Source organism: Amblyraja radiata, chromosome 12 (assembly GCF_010909765.2).
Source record: "Amblyraja radiata isolate CabotCenter1 chromosome 12, sAmbRad1.1.pri, whole genome shotgun sequence".
NCBI classification, from domain to species: Eukaryota; Metazoa; Chordata; class Chondrichthyes; order Rajiformes; family Rajidae; genus Amblyraja; species Amblyraja radiata.
In genome coordinates, this window is record NC_045967.1 from 20,412,123 (window position 1) to 20,431,570 (window position 19,448).

General features: G+C 45.6%; 1 protein-coding gene across 1 annotated transcript in view; it reads right to left on the reverse strand.

Annotated features, from left to right (window-relative positions):
• The window catches only part of LOC116978986 (transmembrane 9 superfamily member 2-like), a 74,309-nt gene that overhangs the window by 13,278 nt on the left and 41,583 nt on the right, over nucleotides 1-19,448 (reverse strand). The window contains exons 12-16 of the mRNA XM_033030321.1: nucleotides 18,976-19,033; nucleotides 17,471-17,630; nucleotides 10,452-10,603; nucleotides 3,417-3,528; nucleotides 1,473-1,644 (exon numbers count right to left, since the gene is read on the reverse strand). Of these exons, the coding sequence (XP_032886212.1) occupies nucleotides 1,473-1,644; nucleotides 3,417-3,528; nucleotides 10,452-10,603; nucleotides 17,471-17,630; nucleotides 18,976-19,033 (654 nt within the window). The remainder of the gene's footprint in view (nucleotides 1-1,472; nucleotides 1,645-3,416; nucleotides 3,529-10,451; nucleotides 10,604-17,470; nucleotides 17,631-18,975; nucleotides 19,034-19,448) is intronic.

The window sequence follows — 19,448 nt, forward strand, 5'->3', positions numbered from 1 at the left end:
AACAGTGGGGCCCAGCACCCTGTTCCTGCTCTTGTTTTCTGGCAGCCCTATTTCAGTTAAGTGCACACTTTCATGTAACTGTAAGAACAAGCAGGCATTCAAAGCACGGCAGCTGAAAATAAGGGACACAGAAGGGCTCCAACCCCAGCTGCCACTTGCTTCTTGAAGCTCTCAATCTCCTCTCAGTGTGGGTGCTGCAGCAACCCTCCATGTACAAATCACATGTTCATAATAGACCAAATCACACGCTGACAAAAGGATCACTCATGCAGCAATGCTGAAGAGAATTGCACAAAGATTAGTTTCTCCCAGTTAGAACTGCATCCCACACAGTTTTAAACACTTCTAACCAGCAAAACCTCACCAATATATCTTATTGAAGGAGTGAATTAAATTTCAAATCCCACTCAGTAATTTCAGAAATGGTTTTCAATTATTCAACAAAAAAAAAGGAAATAAAAAGCCAGTCTTATCTCAAATGATTCTGAAGGAGTTGTGAACTCCCAGCTCCTTTCAGAAAGCTAATCTGCCACTCTAGGGCTCGAGTTGACTCGGCAACCTGTTCGGTGCCCACTGTCATCATTGAAAGAAAGCTGGTTGTTTCAAATTCCCCACCACTTGTGCACGAAGGCAGTCTATTTTCTGGGCAACAATGTCTTAAGGGGCTGTCCCACTTGGCTGTCATTTGCACACCATTTACACAACCTAGTTGCATGTGGGTAGCGCGGACGGGCGCATGGAGTTGCATGGAGGAGTGTGGAGTTGCGAGCGGTATCGCGCAGGGCTCCAGGATTTTGTTCTGCACTAAATTTTCGCGTGCCACCGGCTTGTCACGTAAATGACGGCCAAGTGGGACACCCTGGCGCGGCGCAACGTCTCACCTCCAACAGCAGCAGAAGCAGGCAAGCGGTCGCTGAGCTTGGCCTGGGGCTCACGGCCGTTGCGGATCCAGATCCACCCCCTCTCCTACTCCCAGAGCGGGGCCAAGACGATTGGACATAGGCACAAAATGCAGGAGTAACTCAGCGGGAACGGGAACATCTCTGGAGAGAAGCAATGGGTGACGTTTCAGGTCGAGACCCTCTTCAGACTAAAAAAGAGTCTCGACCCAAAACATCATTCATTCCTTCTCTCCAGAGATGCTGCCGGTCCCGCTGTTACTCCTGCATTTTGTGTCTATCTTCAAATGACGTCACGTGCTCCAGACGGCTGTGCGGACGCATGATGACGCGCCCGACCATCGTGCATCAGTCACTACCGGCCTGTCGCGTCAATGACGGCCAAGTGGGACAGGCCCATTAATTTCAGGAAAGACATGTAGCCACTCAAAGCAGCAGTACCGCCCTAAATATCATATTAAATCCAATCAACAGTTTGCATTCTTTGATCGAACAGGATAACATTTCATGCTACTTGTGTTTGTTTTAATAAATGGCAAATACAGTTGAACATTATTAATGTTTCTATCTTACCTGTAAAGAGAAAGAAAATCAAGACCATGATGAGCGTGTAGCCGAAGTATAATATTGTGCTTGCGGCCCCAGAAATTTGAAGCTTGGAGAAGAAGTAATGAACAGCGTATACGAAGAAGTACACGGCTGTAAAACCACTCGTCAGGAATGACCTCCACCACCAGTGATAATCCTACAGAGGAAGGCAGTGCCAAGAATAGTTAATAAGGAGTTCTTCCAAAACTGAACACGTACAATGACATGATAAACACTAGCATAAACCCAGCATTTTTGTCTACCTTCTATTTTTCCAGCATCTGCAGTTCCTTCTTAAATGTACAATGACATGATAAACACTAAAAATAAAACGGTGTACAATTATCAACTTAGAATGGGCATAATTAAAAATTGAAATTTCAGGTATCTGCAAAGATTTCTCTTGAATTTAGGATAGGTCTAGCAAACAAATGGAGAATACGTCACTGGATGGGAAATGGGAGTATGTTCTGTTGGCAATTGGAATTCAGATAACTGGAACAAAATGTTGATTATAGCACTAACCACAGTGGCTGTTTTGTGTAGGAACTGCAGATGCTGGTTTAAACTGAAGATATATACAAAAAGCTGGAGTATCTCAGTGGATCAGGCAGCATTGCTGGAGAGAAGGAATGGGTGACATTTCGGGTCGAGACCCTTCTTCAGACAAAACAGTGGCTGTTTTCCTCATTTTTCACTAAAGGATATGGTCTTTGTTGGGGTATAGCGCTGCTGAAAGATGGCACTCTTCAGAACTGCCCCACATGACTAAGCTTCTAAGACAGAAAAAATACCACTGTCAAACTAATCTTTCATTTGCCCATAGACTGCGTATGCACTACATGCAACAGCCGCCAGGTGGCAGCCAGAATCAGGGCCATTATCAGTTTCCTGTTAACATCCAACCTGAAGCACTTACATGACACATCTTGCTCTTTTGTCATCATAGGAGCTCTGGGTTGTAAAACCTCCCCTGTCCCCAGGCTGCACCTGAACCATGTCTGTTTAAAGTTCCATTGTTCCACTGCAACTTTACCGGTTGATCTCACAAGGGCCAAATCAATTTGACTGGAGGGTCATCACATACCTTCACTCCAGAGCCCTTTGAAGTACTTTCCAACACTTATAACAATGGTGAACGCTTCAACCAGTGAAGTGGTGACAAAAGTCAGGGTGTGCAGGAAATATGTTGAACTGTCAGGTAAATATCTCCATTTAGCACAATAAAACAGAGGAAACATTTCTCTCAAAGACACATACCGAACCACACAAGGGGAAAACCAAAGCAGTAAAAATAGAAAATATCAATCTAGGTCCAATGGAAGCTGGAGATTCAAAACAAAAAAAAATCAGTAAGATGCTGTGAAAATTGAACAAATCATTCAGAACAGAGCAAGAACTGGCACTTCGACCCATATGCTGAACCAGATGTCAAGTTAAATTAATCTCCTCACCGCCAGGTGAACTATAACCCCCCCCATTCTCTGAAGGGACTAAAGTTCCAGAAAATAATCCACACTTAGCCTTGTACAGGCTGCGGGGACTCCTGGCATTCCCTTACCCCACAGCCTGCTCACAGCCAACATTCCCATTTGTTCAGCCTGGGATTCACACATACCTCCCACGGTTAGTACAGCCAAGCCCAGCACCCTAGAAGCTGCATGGAGCTTTGGGGACAATGCCTCCCAGATGACTACCCAGGGACAACTAGCAAACTGGCCAACTACTGTCGACCTAGCCATAACATACCACTCAGTGATAAAGCAGCTAACATATTTAGAATCAATTCTGGAATGAATCCGAAGAGCCATAGAATAGAGATGGAATGTCTGTGCAGGTTCAATGTCAGAATATTCAATTTGTGCAGTCACATTTCAGTATTGCATGCAGCAATTTTAACAAGCACCAACTGGAGCTGGAAGTACGCACCTCTGCACAAAGGTGGAAGTAACACAGGAGGATGGTGGCTTCTGAGCAAGTGATGAGGAGAATGATGAACACCAAGAACAGGAAACCAAACATGTAGTACATCTGGTGAGACCTGCAATGAAATGTGTACAGTTATACGTACTATGTGTACATAGCTGATGCTGAATGTACCACTCCTCCCATCAAGTCATCTTTTACAACACAACCAGGCACAAAAACAATTGCAATGAACATAATGTAGAAACAAAGACTGTAGAAGCTGGTTTACCATGGAAAGACACAATGCTGCAGTAACTCAGCAGGTCAGGCAGCATCCCTGGTGTCCCAACCTGAAATGTCAACTATCCATGTTCTCCAGCGATGCTGCCTGACCCACTGAGTTACTCCAGTATTTTGTCTTGCAATGAACATAACTACGGATACTGGAAATCTGAAATAAACCTATTAATAAAGCAGGTGACAAGTCCGGTCGGCACCATTGACTCGCTCTTTAAAACTTGCATCCGATTTATGGCCTTGAGTTCCCCCACACAATCTCACCTCTGCAGTGCCATACTCTGAGAAACAGCCGCCCCTCAATCCCATCATGTTATACACTGGTTTACTCCTAGTGACGATGACTTCCCATTTGCAAGTGACTGCTGCATTCCCCCACACTGACAGTATTTGGCCGATTCTCACAAACCAAAATACTACATCGGCGCTACGGAACTTGTGCCAAGAACTCTTTTGCTGTTTTTGAGCATTTAAAAATTTAGCCTGAGGATTGGAATCTTTTCCTTGACACAAGAACCAATATAGACATTTTTGTCTGTTGTGAGAGAGCCGGAAAAGACAGCAAATGTCAAGCAACCATATCACAGGTGGACAAGCCTGAAAAATCAAGGCATTTTATAGGTATTAAAGGCAGGGGGACACCCAGGGAATGATTTAAACTTTTTACAGATTAATATAAGCAGTGTGCATGTGCAACCAGAGGATAAAGATAAGGATTAAATGAACCGTATATTATGCTCAGATTTCAGGAAGGTGGACAATGACATTCCAGAACAAATTACCATAAAAAGAAAGGTTATTACATTTGTTACTGGGCTTAAAGATGAATAAATCCTCTGATAAGATGCATCCCAAGCTGCTGTGGAAAGCAAGGGGGAGATTACTCTGGCTCTGATGTCCCTCATGAGAAATTGGTCCAAAATGCTTCAGCTCACGCGATTCCAGGGCAAGTTTAACAAATGGATTTCATAATTGGAGGCAGAGAGTGATATATTGTTTCTGCGATTGGAACCTTGTGAGCAGGGGGATTGCCACAGGAACCAGCACAAGGCTCATGACCGTCCTTTAAATAAAAGACTGGATGCAAATTTAGGAGGCATGACTACAGGAAAAATTACAAAAAATTCTCGAATTAATGGAAAGGAAAGTATCGAGAAGGGATAAAAGAGTAAGGTCAGGGCCAATTGCGAGCGGTGCGAGGTGGGACGTGAATACGGAGGTCAAAGTGTTGTATATGAATGCGCGAAGTATAAGAAATAAAGTGGACGAGCTTGAGGCTCAGTTAGAAATTGGCAAGTATGATGTTGTGGGAATTACAGAGACATGGCTGCAAGAGGGCCAGGGCTGGGAACTGAATATTCAAGGGTATACCTCCTATCGAAAAGACAGACAGGTGGGCAGAGGGGGTGGGGTTGCTCTGTTGATGAGGAATTAAATTCAGTCCCTTGCAAGGGATGACATTGAAACAGGAGATGTGGAGTCAGTATGGATAGAACTAAGGAATTGTAAGGGCAAAAATACCATAATGGGACTTATCTACAGGCACCCAAACAGTAGCCTGGATATAGGGTGCAAGTTGAATCAGGAGTTAAAATTGGCATGTAGCAAAGGTAATGCTGTGATTGGTATGGGAGATTTCAACATGCGGGTAGACTATGAAAATCAGGTTGGTACTGGACCTCAAGAAAGGGACTTTGTCGAGTGCCTTTGTGATGGATTCTTAGAGCAGCTTGTATTGGAGCGTACCAGGGAGAATGCAAGTCTGGATTTAGTGTTATGTGATGAACCGGATTTGATAAAGGAACTTGATGTTAATGAGACATTAGGATGCAGTGACCATAATATGGTCAGGTTTAATCTACAATTGGAGAGGGAGAAGGGGAGATCGGAGGTGTCAGTGTTACAGTTGAATAAAGGGGACTATGGGGCTATGCGGTAGGAACTGGCCAAAGTTGACTGGAAAGATACCCTAGCAGGGATGACAGTGGAACAACAATGGCAGGGATTTCTAAGGATAATACAGAACGTGCAGGATCAGTTCATTCCTAGGAGGAAGAATGATTCCAAGGCGAGTAAGAGGCGACCGTGGCTGACAAGAGATGTCAGGGATAGTATAAAAATAAAAGAGAAGTACAACGTAGCAAAGATGAGCGGGAAGCAAGTGGATTGGGCAATGTTTAAAGAGCAACAGAAGATAACTAAAAAGACAATATGGGGAGAAAAGATGAGGTACGAAGGTAAGCTAGCCAAGAATATAAAGGAGGATAGTAAAAGCTTCTTTAGGTATGTGAAGAGGAAAAAATTAGTTAAGACCAAAGTCGGACCCTTGAAGACCGAAAAAGGCGAATTTATTATGGGGCCTGATGGTCTGCATCCCAGGGTACTTAAGGAAGTGGCTCTAGAAATTGTGGATGCATTGGTGATAATTTTCCAATGTTCTATAGACTCAGGATCAGTTCCTGTGGATTAGAGGGTAGCTAACATTATCCCACTTTTTAAGAAAGGCGGGAGAGAGAAAACAGGGAATTATAGACCAGTAAGCCTGACAATGGTGGTGGGGAAGATGCTGGAGTCAATTATAAAAGATGAAATAGCCGCACATTTGGAATGCAGTATCAGGATCGGTCCGAGTCAGCATGGATTTACAAAGGGGAAATCATGCTTGACTAATCTTCTGGAATGTTTTGAGGATGTAACTAGGAAAATGGACAAGGGAGAGTCAGTGGATGTAGTGTACCTGGACTTTCAGAAACCATTTGATAAGGTCCCACATAGGAGATTAGTGGGCAAAATTAGGGCACATGGTATTGGGGGTAGAGTGCTGACATGGATAGAAAATTGGTTGGCAGACAGGAAACAAAGAGTAGGGATTAACAGGTCCCTTTCAGAATGGCAGGCAGTGACTAGTGGGGTACCGCAAGGCTCGGTGCTGGGACCGCAGCTATTTACAATATACATCAATGATTTGGATGAAGGGATTCAAAGTAACATTAGCAAATTTGCAGATGACACAAAGCTGGGTGGCAGTGTGAACTGTGAGGAGGATGCTGTGAGAATTGGACAGGTTGGGAGAGTGAGCAGATGCATGGCAGATGAAGTTTAATGTGGATAAATGTGAGGTTATTTATCCACTTTGGTATCAAAAACAGGAAGGCAGATTACTATCTAAATGGCGTCAAGTTAGGAAAAGGGGAAGTACAACGGGATCTGGGGGACCTTGTTCATCAGTCTATGAAAGTAAGCATACAGGTACAGCAGGCATTGAAGAAAGCAAATGGCATGTTGCCCTTTATAACAAGAGGAGTCGAGTATAGGATCAAAGAGGTCCTTCTGCAGTTGTACAGAGCGCTAGTGAGACCACACCTGGAGTATTGTGTGCAGTTTTAGTCCCCTAATTTGAGGCAGTGCAGCGTAGGTTTACAAGGTTAATTCCCGGGATGGCGGGACTGTCATATGCTGAGAGAATGGAGTGGCTGGGCTTGTACACGCTGGAGTTCAGAAGGATGAAAGGGCTCTTATTGAAACATGTAAGATTGTTATGGGTTTGGACACGCTAGAGGCAGGAAACATATTCCCGATGTTGGGGGAGTCCAGAACCAGTTTAAGAATAAGGGGTAAACCATTTAGAGCAGAGAGGATTTAAACTAATGTGGCAGGGGGGTGGGAGCATGAGCAGAGAGACAGAGGGGTGTAAAATGAGGGTGGAAGCAATAGGTAGCAAGGTGAAAAGTAAAAGTGACAGGCAGACAAATCCAGAGCAAAAATCAAAAATGGCCACTTTTAAACATAATTGAATAAGGGGTAAGAGTGTTGTAAAAACAAGCCTGAAGGCTTTGTGTCTCAATGCAAGGAGCATTCGTAATAAGGTGGATGAGTTCAACGTGCAGATAGTTGTTAATGAATATGATATAGTTGGGATCACGGAGACATGGCTCCAGGGTGACCAAGGCTGGGAGCTGAACATCCAGGGATATTCAATATTCAGGAGGGATAGACAGAAAGGAAAAGGAGGCGGGGTAGCGTTGCTGGTTAGAGAGGAGATTAACGCAATAGAAAGGAAGGACATTAGCTTGGAGGATGTGGAATCGATATGGGTAGAGCTGCGAAACATTAAGGTCCTGAAAACGCTAGTGGGAGTTGTGTACAGGCCACCTAACAGTAGTAGTAGAGTTGGGGATGGCATCAAACAGGAAATTAGAAATGCATGCAACAAAGGTAAAACAGTTATAATGGGTGACTTCAATCTACATATAGATTGGGTGAATCAAATTGGCAGGGGTGCTGAGGAAGAGGATTTCTTGGAATGTATGCGGGATAGTTTTCTAAACCCACATGTAGAGGAACCAACGAGAGAGCAGGCTTTTCTGGACTGGGTATTGAGTAATGAGGAAGGGTTAGTTAGCAGTCTTGTTGTGCGTGGCCTCTTGGGCAAGAGTGACCATAATATGGTTGAGTTCTTCATTAGGATGGAGAGTGACATAGTTAATTCAGAAAAAAGGGTTCTGAACTTAAAGAAAGGTAACTTTGAGGGTATGAGACGTGAATTGGCCAAGATAGACTGGCAGTTGATTCTTAAAGGGTTGACGGTGGATATGCAATGGAAGGCATTTAAAGACTGCTTGGATGAACTACAACAATTGTTCATTCCAGTTTGGCAAAATAATAAATCAGGGAAGGTAGTGCATCCGTGGATAACAAGGGAAATCAGGGATAGTATCAAAACAAAAGATGAAGCATACAAATTAGCCAGAAAAAGCAGCCTACCAGAGGACTGGGAGCAATTCAGAGTCCAGCAGAGGAGGACAAAGGGCTTAATTAGGAAAGGGAACATAGATTATGAAAGAAAACTGGCAGGGAACATAAAAACCGCCTGCAAAAGTTTTTATAGATATGTGAAGAGAAAAAGATTAGTTAAAACAAATGTAGGTCCCTTGCAGTCAGAAACAGGTGAATTGATCATGGGGAGCAAGGACATGGCAGACCAATTGAATAACTACTTTGGTTCTGTCTTCACTAAGGAAGACATAAATAATCTGCCGGAAATAGCAGGGGACCCGGGGTCAAATGAGATGGAGGAACTGAGTGAAATCCAGGTTAGTCGGGAAGTGGTGTTAGGTAAATTGAATGGATTAAAGGCCGATAAATCCGCAGGGCCAGATAGGCTGCATCACAGAGTGCTTAAGGAAGAAGCCCCAGAAATAGTGGATGCATTAGTGATAATTCTTCAAAACTCTTTATATTCTGGAGTAGTTCCTGAGGATTAGAGGGTAGCTAATATAACCCCACTTTTTAAAAAGGGAGGGAGAGAGAAAACGGGGAATTACAGACCAGTTAGTCTAACATCAGTAATGGGGAAAATGCTAGTCAGTTATTAAAGATAGGATAGCAGCACATTTGGAAAGTGGTGAAATCATTGAACAAAGTCAGCATGCATTTATGAAAGGTAAATCATGTCTGACGAATCTTATAGAATGTTTTGAGGATGTAACTAGTAGAGTGGATAAGGGAGAACCAGTGGATGTGTTATATCTGGACTTTCAGAAGGCTTTCGACAAGGTCCCACATAAGAGATTAGTATGCAAACTTAAAGCACACGGTATTGGGGGTTCAGTATTGATGTGGATAGAGAACTGGCTGGGAGACAGGAAGCAAAGAGTAGGAGTAGACGGGTCCTTTTCAGAATGGCAGGTAGTGACTAGTGGGGTACCGCAAGGCTCAGTGCTGGGACCCCAGCTATTTACAATATATATTAATGATTTGGACGAGGGAATTGAATGCAACATCTCCAAGTTTGCGGACGACACGAAGCTGGGGGGCAGTGTTAGCTGTGAGGAGGATGCTAGGAGGCTGCAAGGTGACTTGGATAGGTTGGATGAGTGGGCAAATGCATGGCAGATACAGTATAATGTGGATAAATGTGAGGTTATCCACTTTGGTGACAAGAACAGGAAAGTAGACTATCATCTGAATGGTGGCAGATTAGGAAAAGGGGAGATGCAACGAGACCTGGGTATCATGGTACACCAGTCAATGAATGTAGGCATGCAGGTGCAGCAGGCAGTGATGAAAGTGAATGGTATGTTAGCATTCATAGCAAAAGGATTTGAGTATAGGAGCAGGGAGGTTCTACTGCAGTTGTACAGGGTCTTGGTGAGACCACACCTGGAGTATTGTGTACAGTTTTGGTATCCTAATCTGAGGAAAGACATTCTTGCCATAGAGGGAGTACAGAGAAGGTTCATCGGACTGATTCCTGGGATGTCATGACTTTCATATGAAGAAAGACTGGATAGATTCGGCATGTACTCGCTAGAATTTAGAAGATTGAGGGGGGATCTTATAGAAACTTACAAAATTCTTAAGGGGTTGGACAGGCTAGATGCAGGAAGATTGTTCCCAATGTTGGGGAAGTCCAGAACACGGATTCATAGTTCAAGGATAAGGGGGAAGTCTTTTCGGACCGAGATGAGAAAAACATTTTTCACACAGAGTGGTGAATCTGTGGAATTCTCTGCCACAGAAGGTAGTTGAGGCCAGTTCATTGGCTATATTTAAGAGGGAGTTAGATGTGGCGCTTGTGGCTAAAGGGATCAGGGGGTATGGAGAGAAGGCAGGAACAAGATACTGAGTTGGATGATCAGCCATGATCATATTGAATGGCCTACTCCTGCACCTATAGGAGTAGGCCATTTTCTATGTTTCTATGTAATATTTAAGTTAAAAGAAAAAATGAATTAGATTTCAAATTATTTAACTCACCAGATGCTGTTCAAAATAAAAAAAAGTTGAATGAAAATACAGCCAAAGGGCAAGATGCCGCCCATGACAATGCCCGGCAGCGGCTTGGTGAAGAAGGACTGCTCCGGGATTTGACGTGGAATCTGATTTGTCCGGACCGGATGATCAATGGGCTGAAAACAAAGCACACCAAATCAATTACAAAAAGGCTCTGACAAATTATTACTCATCAGATTTAACATTAAACACAAGGAACATAGGCACAGCAGAACTGGAAAATGCTTCAAACTTTAGTCAAGGTTTCGATGTGGGATGAAACTGACTTGATTCAACCAGAGTTATGCACATGCTTATTCTCCCATTCTTTTACAATGATTAGACAATATTTCATCATCTGCTGGACAGGGGAGAGGGGGAGTAAAGAGAAGTAGAGGCAATTACTGAATAAAAGAAAGCAGGAATTAGTTATATTACATCTGGAACTTGTTTTTCATTGACTGCAGCAATTTAAATCAGTCAGTCCTCCACAGCAGCATTCAATAGCCGATTCCTGTCTCTCCCACTGACTGACCTCCATCACAACTCAAATTCCAAAGATTCACTTTTCTAAAAGATTGAACATTTTGGGTAAAAGATACAAGGGGGATGAGGCTAAAGTCAAGTGGCGTTTTTGTTATATGCACACAGTGAGGTGCAGGTGCAATGGAAATCTTGCTTGCTGCATCAAATATAGACCGAGACAACACACAAAAGCAAATTATACATAAATTACACAATATTTCCAAAGGTCAGAAAAAATAAGACATTAATGCAAAAAGTTAATTAAATTATTTTTCTTGGTGGTTAGGATCTAGAGTTCACTGCCTGTCAAGTAGGTGAAGGCAGAATAAGGGACAGGTTTAGGAAGGAAGTCGTTAAAAGCTCTGTACGAACTAATTACACACCTGATGAAGCAGCATAGATGGCTGCTCCTGAAATCAGATTTATCATATTGATAAAGAATTTAGTTTTTAAATAATACCTGGTAGGTTTTCCTGCAACCTTTATCATTTTGTTTTTTATATGTCAATACTGGGAAAACCAAAATTCAAAGACATTGAAAAGGTTTCTCGCGGTCAGTCCCGTAATTTTGTTGGAGTTTTTGTGTCCCGACTACGATCATCCTTCCAACAAACTTGTGTAATGACTGGTAGACATAAAATGCTGGAGTAACTCAGCGGGACAGGCAGCATCTCTAGAGTGAAGGAAAGGGTGACATTTCGGGTCACGGTCAGAGGAGTGGGAAGGACAGAGATAGAATGTAGTCAGAGACAGTAAGACTGGTAGGAGAACTGGGAAGGGGGAGGGGATGGAGAGAGAGGGAAAACAAGGGTTATTTGAAGTTAGAGAAGTCAATGTTCATACTGCCGGGGACTAGGGGGACTCTGCCCTTGTTGCGAGTGCGGGGATGGGGAGAGAGAGCAGTGTTGCGGATCCTGGTGCGAGCCATATCCCTTCCCACCTATGTTCTAGACACCTCAGACACTCTCCGCCGCCTCCGCGCATTCCACTCTCTAGGATCTCACCCCCTCATCTTCACCATGGATGTCCGGTCACTCTACACCTCCATCCACCACCAGTATGGCCTCAAAGCCCTCCGGTTCTTCCTCGACCAGAGGAGCAACCTATACCCAGCCACTGACACCCTCCTCCACCTAGCGGAGTTGGTCCTCACCCTCAACAACTTTACGTTTGACTCCTCCCATTTCCTCCAAACACAAGGCGTGTCTATGGGCACACGCATGGGCCCCAGCTACGCCTGCCTCTTTGTCGGATACGTTGAACAATCCTTGTTCAATACGTACCAGGGCCCCATCCCCGACCTCTACCTCCGTTACATTGACGACTGCTTTGGGGCCACCTTCTGCACCCACACACAACTGACTGACTTCATCCACTTCACCACCAACTTCCATCCAGCACTCCAATACACCTGGACCATTTCCGACACTTCCTTACCATTCCTTAACCTCACCATCTCCATCGCAGGGGACAGACTTCTGACCGACATACACTACAAGCCAACTGACTCACATGGCTATCTGGACTACACGTCTTCCCACCCTGCCCCCTGTAAAGACTCCATCCCCTACTCCCAATTCCTCCGCCTACGCCGCATCTGCTCCCTTTGGCAAGATGGCGCCTGCCTGCGGCGACTTTTGCGGAGCTCCGGAAAAGAAAAGGCTCAACTACAACTTCCAACAACTTACCTGGATCAGAAAAACGGCAGAAATCGGTGCCGTTTCGGACAAGCTGCTGGAGCACCTCAAGGCTCTCGCAATTTTGCGATCTCCCGCAGCTGCGGGAAATCCGGACTTTAAATTTTCCCACGCTAGCTGTGGAACTCCCGACCCGACTGTGGATCCCAGGTACTGTACCTTGAAACCCCGGGATGACCCCCAGAGCCGACGGGCTGGATCTTCCAGGAACAACGGAGCTGGAGCTACCGACTTTGAGGGAACCCCTGTTCGTTACGGAGCTGGAGCTGCCGTCTGTGAGGGAATCCCCGTTCCAGCGCAGGTCCGCAGAAACAGCAGGTACAGCAAGCACAGTACCTGGAAACAAAGGGGAAGCCTCCATTGTGTCCGGAAACGTGGCCGTCGGGCAGGACTTCAGGTCAGAATGAAGTGCAGGGGACTTCGGCCCCCTCTCCCAACTATCCTACTGGCTAATGTACAGTCCCTTGAAAACAAAGTGGAGGACTTAAGGGCAAGACTGCTTTATCAAAGGGAGCTGAGGGAATGCTCTGTGTTCTGTTTCACAGAGACATGGCTCACCCCCAGCTCCCCAGACTCAGCGGTCCAGCCTGAAGGGTTCTCCATCCACCGCATGGACCGTACCCTGGCATCTGGGAAAGGGAGAGGAGGGGGCGTCTGCCTCATGGTCAACTCTGCGTGGTGTTCAGACGTGACAGTCCTGTCCAACTCCTGCTGTCCACACCTCGAACATCTGGCGGTGAAGTGCCGTCCCTTCTACCTCCCGAGAGAATTCACGTCCGTTATCCTGACCGCGGTCTACATCCCACCCCAGGCAGTAGTCCGTTTGGCACTGGAGGAGCTGCAGGCCGTGGTCAACAAACACCAGACGTCTTACCCCGAGGCATTTACCACCATTGCTGGGGACTTCAATAAGGCGAACCTCAAGAAATCACTCACCAACTTCCACCAACATGTCTCCTGCTGCACCAGAGGACCTAACACCCTCGACCACTGTTACACCACCATCAAGAATGCCTATCGTTCTATCCCTCGCCCTCACTTCGGTAAGTCCGACCATACCGCGGTGCTGCTTCTTCCTGCCTACAGGCAGCAATTAAAGAGCGCACCCCCAGAGGTGAGGACAGCACAGAGCTGGTCGGGGGGGGGAAGAAGAACAACTCCAGGACTGTTTGGAGTCTGTAGACTGGGCAATGTTCAAGGACTCGGCAACGGACTTGAACGAATATGCCACAGTCGTTACAGACTTCATAAAGAAATGTGTGGAGGACTGCATCCCTACAAAAACCTTCCGAGTGTTTCCCAATCAGAAACCTTGGATGGACTTTGAGATCCGCACTCTCCTGAAGTCCAGACACAGGGCATTCACCTCCAATGATACAGTGGCCTACATGAAGACCAGATACGACCTTGGTAAGGCCATCAAAAAGGCCAAAAGGGACTTCTGCTCCAAACTGGAGGACGAGACAGATGTTTGGCAGCTGTGGCAGGGTCTGAATGCAATCACCTCCTACAAGGCAAAACCAGGAGGCAGCTCGAATGTCGGTGTAACATCACTCCCTGACGAGCTCAATGCGTTTTACGCACGCTTTGACAGGGAGAATACTGATGTGCCTTCCCGATCCCCCATTCGCTGTGATGGCATTTCAGTCTCAGTCACAGAGGCCGATGTCAGGAAATCCTTCAGAGGGGTGAACCCCCGAAAAGCACCTGGACCTGATGGTATACCCGGTCGTGTTCTAAAAACCTGTGCGGACCAACTGGCGGGAGTTTTTACGGACATTTTCAACCTCTCACTTCTGAGGTCTGAGGTCCCCACCTGCTTTAAAAGGGCATCAATTATACCGGTGCCAAAGAAGAGTAAGGTGACGTGCCTCAATGACTATCGACCAGTGGCACTAACGCCGGTGGTGATGAAGTGCTTTGAGAGGTTGATCATGGAGCAAATCAACTCCTACCTCGACAAAAACCTGGACCCACTGCAGTTCGCGTACCGCCACAACAGATCAACGGTGGATGCGATCTCGCTGGCCCTCCACTCCGCACTGGACCACTTGGACAACAAAAACTCATATGTCAGGCTGTTATTCATTGATTACAGCTCGGCATTTAACACAATCATCCCCTCCAAACTGGTTACCAAACTCGCAGAACTGGGTCTCTGCGCATCCCTCTGCAACTGGATCCTCGACTTCCTCGTCCACAGACCACATGTCTGTTCGTATTGGTGGAAATGTGTCAGCCTCGATAACAATCAGCACGGGAGCACCTCAAGGCTGCGTGCTCAGCCCCCTGCTGTACTCACTCTATACCCATGACTGCGTAGCGAACCACAGTGCGAACTCCATCATCAAGTTCGCTGACGACACCACTATTGTGGGGCGTATCACTGATGGGGATGAGTCAGAGTACAGAAGAGAGATCGAGCAACTGTCCATATGGTGCCAGCGCAATAACCTGGCCCTCAACACCAGCAAAACCAAGGAACTGATTGTGGACTTTGGAAGGAGTAGGAGGCAGACCCACAGCCCCATTTATATCAACGGGTCGATGGTTGAAAGGGTCAAGAACTTCAAATTCCTGGGCGTGCACATCTCTGAAGATCTTTCCTGGTCCGAGAACACTAACGCAATTATCAAAAAAGCTCATCAGCGCCTCTACTTCCTGAGAAGATTACGGAGAGTCGGATTGTCAAGGAAGACTCTCTCTAACTTCTACAGGTGCAGTCGAGAGCATGCTGACTGGTTGCATCGTGGCTTGGTTCGGCAATTTGAGCGCCCTGGAGGAAAAGACTACAAAAAGTAGTAAACACTGCCCAGTCCATCATCGGCTCTGACCTTCCTTCCATCGAAGGGATTTATCGCAGTCGCTGCCTCAAAAAGGCTGGCAGTATCATCAAAGACCCACACCATCCTGGCCACACACTCATCTCCCTGCTACCTTCAGGTAGAAGGTACAGGAGCCTGAAGACTGCACCAACCAGGTTCAGGAATAGCTACTTCCCCTCAGCCATCAGGCTATTAAACCTGGCTCGGACAAAACTCTGATTATTAACAACCACTTTCTGTTATTTGCACTTTACCAGTTTATTTATTCATGTGTGTATATATTTATATCATGGTATATGGACACATTTATCTGTTTTGTAGTAAATGCCTACTATTTTCTGTGTGCTTAAGCAAAGCAAGAATTTCATTGTCCTATACAGGGACACATGACAATAAACTCACTTGAACTTGAACTTGATGAGACGTTCCACACCAGGGCATCGGAAACGTCCTCGTTCTTCAGGGAACAGGGATTCCCCTCCGCCACCATAGATGAGGCTCGCACCAGGGTCTCATCTATACCCCGCAACACTGCTCTCTCTCCCCATCCCCGCACTCGCAACAAGGGCAGAGTCCCCCTAGTCCTCACCTTTCACCCCACCAGCCGGCAAATACAACAAATAATCCTCTGCCATTTCTGCCACCTCCAGCGTGACCCCACCACTCGCCACATCTTCCCATCTCCCCCTATGTCTGCCTTCCGCAAAGACCGCTCCCTCCGCAACTCCCTTGTCAATTCTTCCCTTCCCTCCCGTACCACCCCCTCCCCGGGCACTTTCCGTTGCAACCGCAAGAAATGCAACACCTGTCCCTTCACCTCCCCCCTCGACTCCATTCAAGGACCCAAGCAGTCGTTCCAGGTGCGACAAAGGTTCACCTGTATCTCCTCCAACCTCATCTACTGCATTCGCTGCTTTAGATGTCAGCTGATTTACATCGGGGAGACTAGCCGGAGGTTGGGCGATCGTTTCGCCGAACACCTCCGCTCAGTCCGCAATAACCTACCTGAACTCCCGGTGGCTCAGCACTTCAACTCCCCCTCACATTCCCAATCCGACCTCTCTGTCCTGGGTCTCCTCCATTGCCAGAGTGAGCAACACCGGAAATTGGAGGAACAGCACCTCATATTCCGCCTGGGTTGCTTGCGTCCGGATGGCATGAACGTTGAATTCTCCCAGTTTTGCTAGCCCTTGCTGTCTCCTCCCCTTCCTTAACCCTCGAGCTGTCTCCTCCCATCCCCCCGCCCTCGGGCTCCTCCTCCTCCCTTTTTCCTTCCTTCTCCCCCCCCACCCCCCATCAGTCTGAAGAAGGGTTTCGGCCCGAAACGTCGCCCATTTCCTTCGCTCCATAGATGCTGCTGCACCCGCTGAGTTTCTCCAGCATTTTTGTGTACCCCCAATCTGACCTTTCTGTCCTGGGCCTCCTCCATTGCCAGAGTGAGACCCAGCGCAAATTAGAGGAACAGCACCTCATATTTTGTTTGGGTAGCTTACAACCCAGCGGTATGAACATTTTCTCTAACTTCAAATAGTTAAACTATTTTGCTTTCCCTCTCTCTCTCTATCCTCTCCCCTTCCCAGCTCTCCCACCAGCCTTATTGTCTCCGACTACATTCTATGTCTGTCCCAGCCACTCCCCCGACATCAGTCTGAAGAAGGGTCTCGACCCGAAACGTCACCCATTCCGTCTCTCCAGAGATGCTTGCCTGTCTCGCCGAGTTATTCCAGCATTTTGTGTCTACCTTCGATTTAAACCAGCATCTGCAGTTCTTTCCTACACATTGTGTAATGACTGCCTAGCTTAGTCTTAATTTAAAATATTTCCTTCGCAAACCTGGTTTCATCTGTGGTCTTAACTCCATATAAATTTATCTTTCCCAGTTTTGCAAATGCATGCACGGACAATACATCATTGTTATATTTGAAAGAACACTTGTATTGAATGTTTGTAGACTCACCCTTTTTTTAAATCCAAAATAAGCACCAACAAAAGTGAGTGGGACTGAAATTCCAAACCACATTGCCAAAATTGCTACAAGAGTCCCAAAGGGAATGGCAGCAGATGATCCTTCAACCCAGAGGATGAGGTTTGTGATAAAGAAATCAATGAAGACGATTCTGTGAATGAAAGTAACACATCGTAGTCTTAAATGTGGCAGAGCAGAGGATTCATTAGCTAATTGAACATGGGACCAAAGGTTTCACAGTTACATCTTCCCCACTTTTACATTCATTTAAACTGCTATTAATGAATGGGATTAATTCAGGATCCCACATTAAATCAAGGACGTACTATCAGCAAGGTAGCAACAAAACCTTAGCTTGGTCAAGCTCCAACTTATACTTAACTGGAGCACAACAATAAGGCACAAGGAAGCTCAAGATTCTTTTTTTTTTTAAGTCTTAAAAACAGATTAAAGGCGATGGAAAGATCATCATCAGATCAATACAAAGGTATTACTGTTGTGTGTGGCACTTTCCTGTTTAAACGTTCATGTGCATTAAAAAGAATGCCTGAATAATTTAGAATTGCACTTTCGTGTATCTGAGCCATCACCTTAAGTTGGTGATCTGGCATTACTATGTAATGTTACACAACATGAATGCAGCCAACTATTTACACAAAAATGCTTCCGTAATCAAAAACAGAGCTTGCCCGGGATTTGTGCAAGGAATCCAAACAAATAACATATTAACTCTGCACATTAATCAGGAATAAATTAGATTTCTATTTTTTTTCCCCAACAGAATCAAACCAATTAATATATATACATGCATATACATACCATCATATACCTATTAAGAGTCTGATCTTGTGTTTGTGTGTGTGTGTGTGTGTGTGTGTGTGTGTGTGTGTGTGTGTGTGTGTGTGTGTGTGTGTGTGTGTGTGTGTGTGTGTGTGTGTGTGTGTGTGTGTGTGTGTGTGTGTGTGTGTGTGTGTGTGTGTGTGTGTGTGTGTGAGTGATCACATCTTCTTAAAAAAAAGACGCGCTAACAGTAAACATTTTTACATATTCCGGTAGAGATTTTCCCCCTGCAGTCCAAAATCGCCTTATCTGAAAAATTCATGCTTTATTTCTCGAGTTATTAATGGAAATGTTCAAAAATCAGAAAAAAATTTGGGGGAAAAACGTTTGCCTTCCTGCTCGCGCTGCGAGTGAGTGATGCCACTCCCCACCCCGTACTCGGACCCTGCCTGGAGCAAGGGAGTATTGCGTTCGGGAGCCAGCCCTCTCCTGTGACGACACGCCCCCCCACCCCACAAACTCTACCCCCTCCCTCTCTGCCCACCTCCAGCTCCCTCTAGGGGACGGGTGCATTGGGGGAGCAGACCTAACGGGTCTGCACTTGGTCTAGTATATATTAAAAAATACCTGCAGTCAATTTATCCAACATATGTGCTTTAAAATATAAAAGCCAAACACAGATTTTAATAAATTAGAAAACAATGGTAAGTACTAACCCAGGGCAAAGAAAAGAAGTCAAGAGAACATTGGTTTTCCACTTCTCACCACCGAATGCTAAGGAAGGAACAAAACGACTAATCAAAACACTGGTAAAGATCATGTGAAACCTGGCTCCTTATATTGCCTTGAGCACCAGAACTTTCCGAATGTCCAAGACAACTACTTCATTGGTTACTTTTGAAGTTTGTTTTGGGGAATGGGGTTCTTCCCATGGTCAATGTTTAATACAGTGAACAGTGATCAATTTTCAATTCAATACTGCTGTGCACGAGTTTGTTGCTTTTATGGGGGCAGTGATCAATTGCTGAATGAACCTCTATCCCCACACACCATTTCCATGGTCCAGCATTGCTCTTCCAAAATATATTTCTTTCAAACTGTCAAACTGATAGTCCCACTGAAAACAACACATGCACAATATTTGCTGCAAGAAAATCTTTTGTAGCCCCTGAGGTCAAGGCTATGAAAA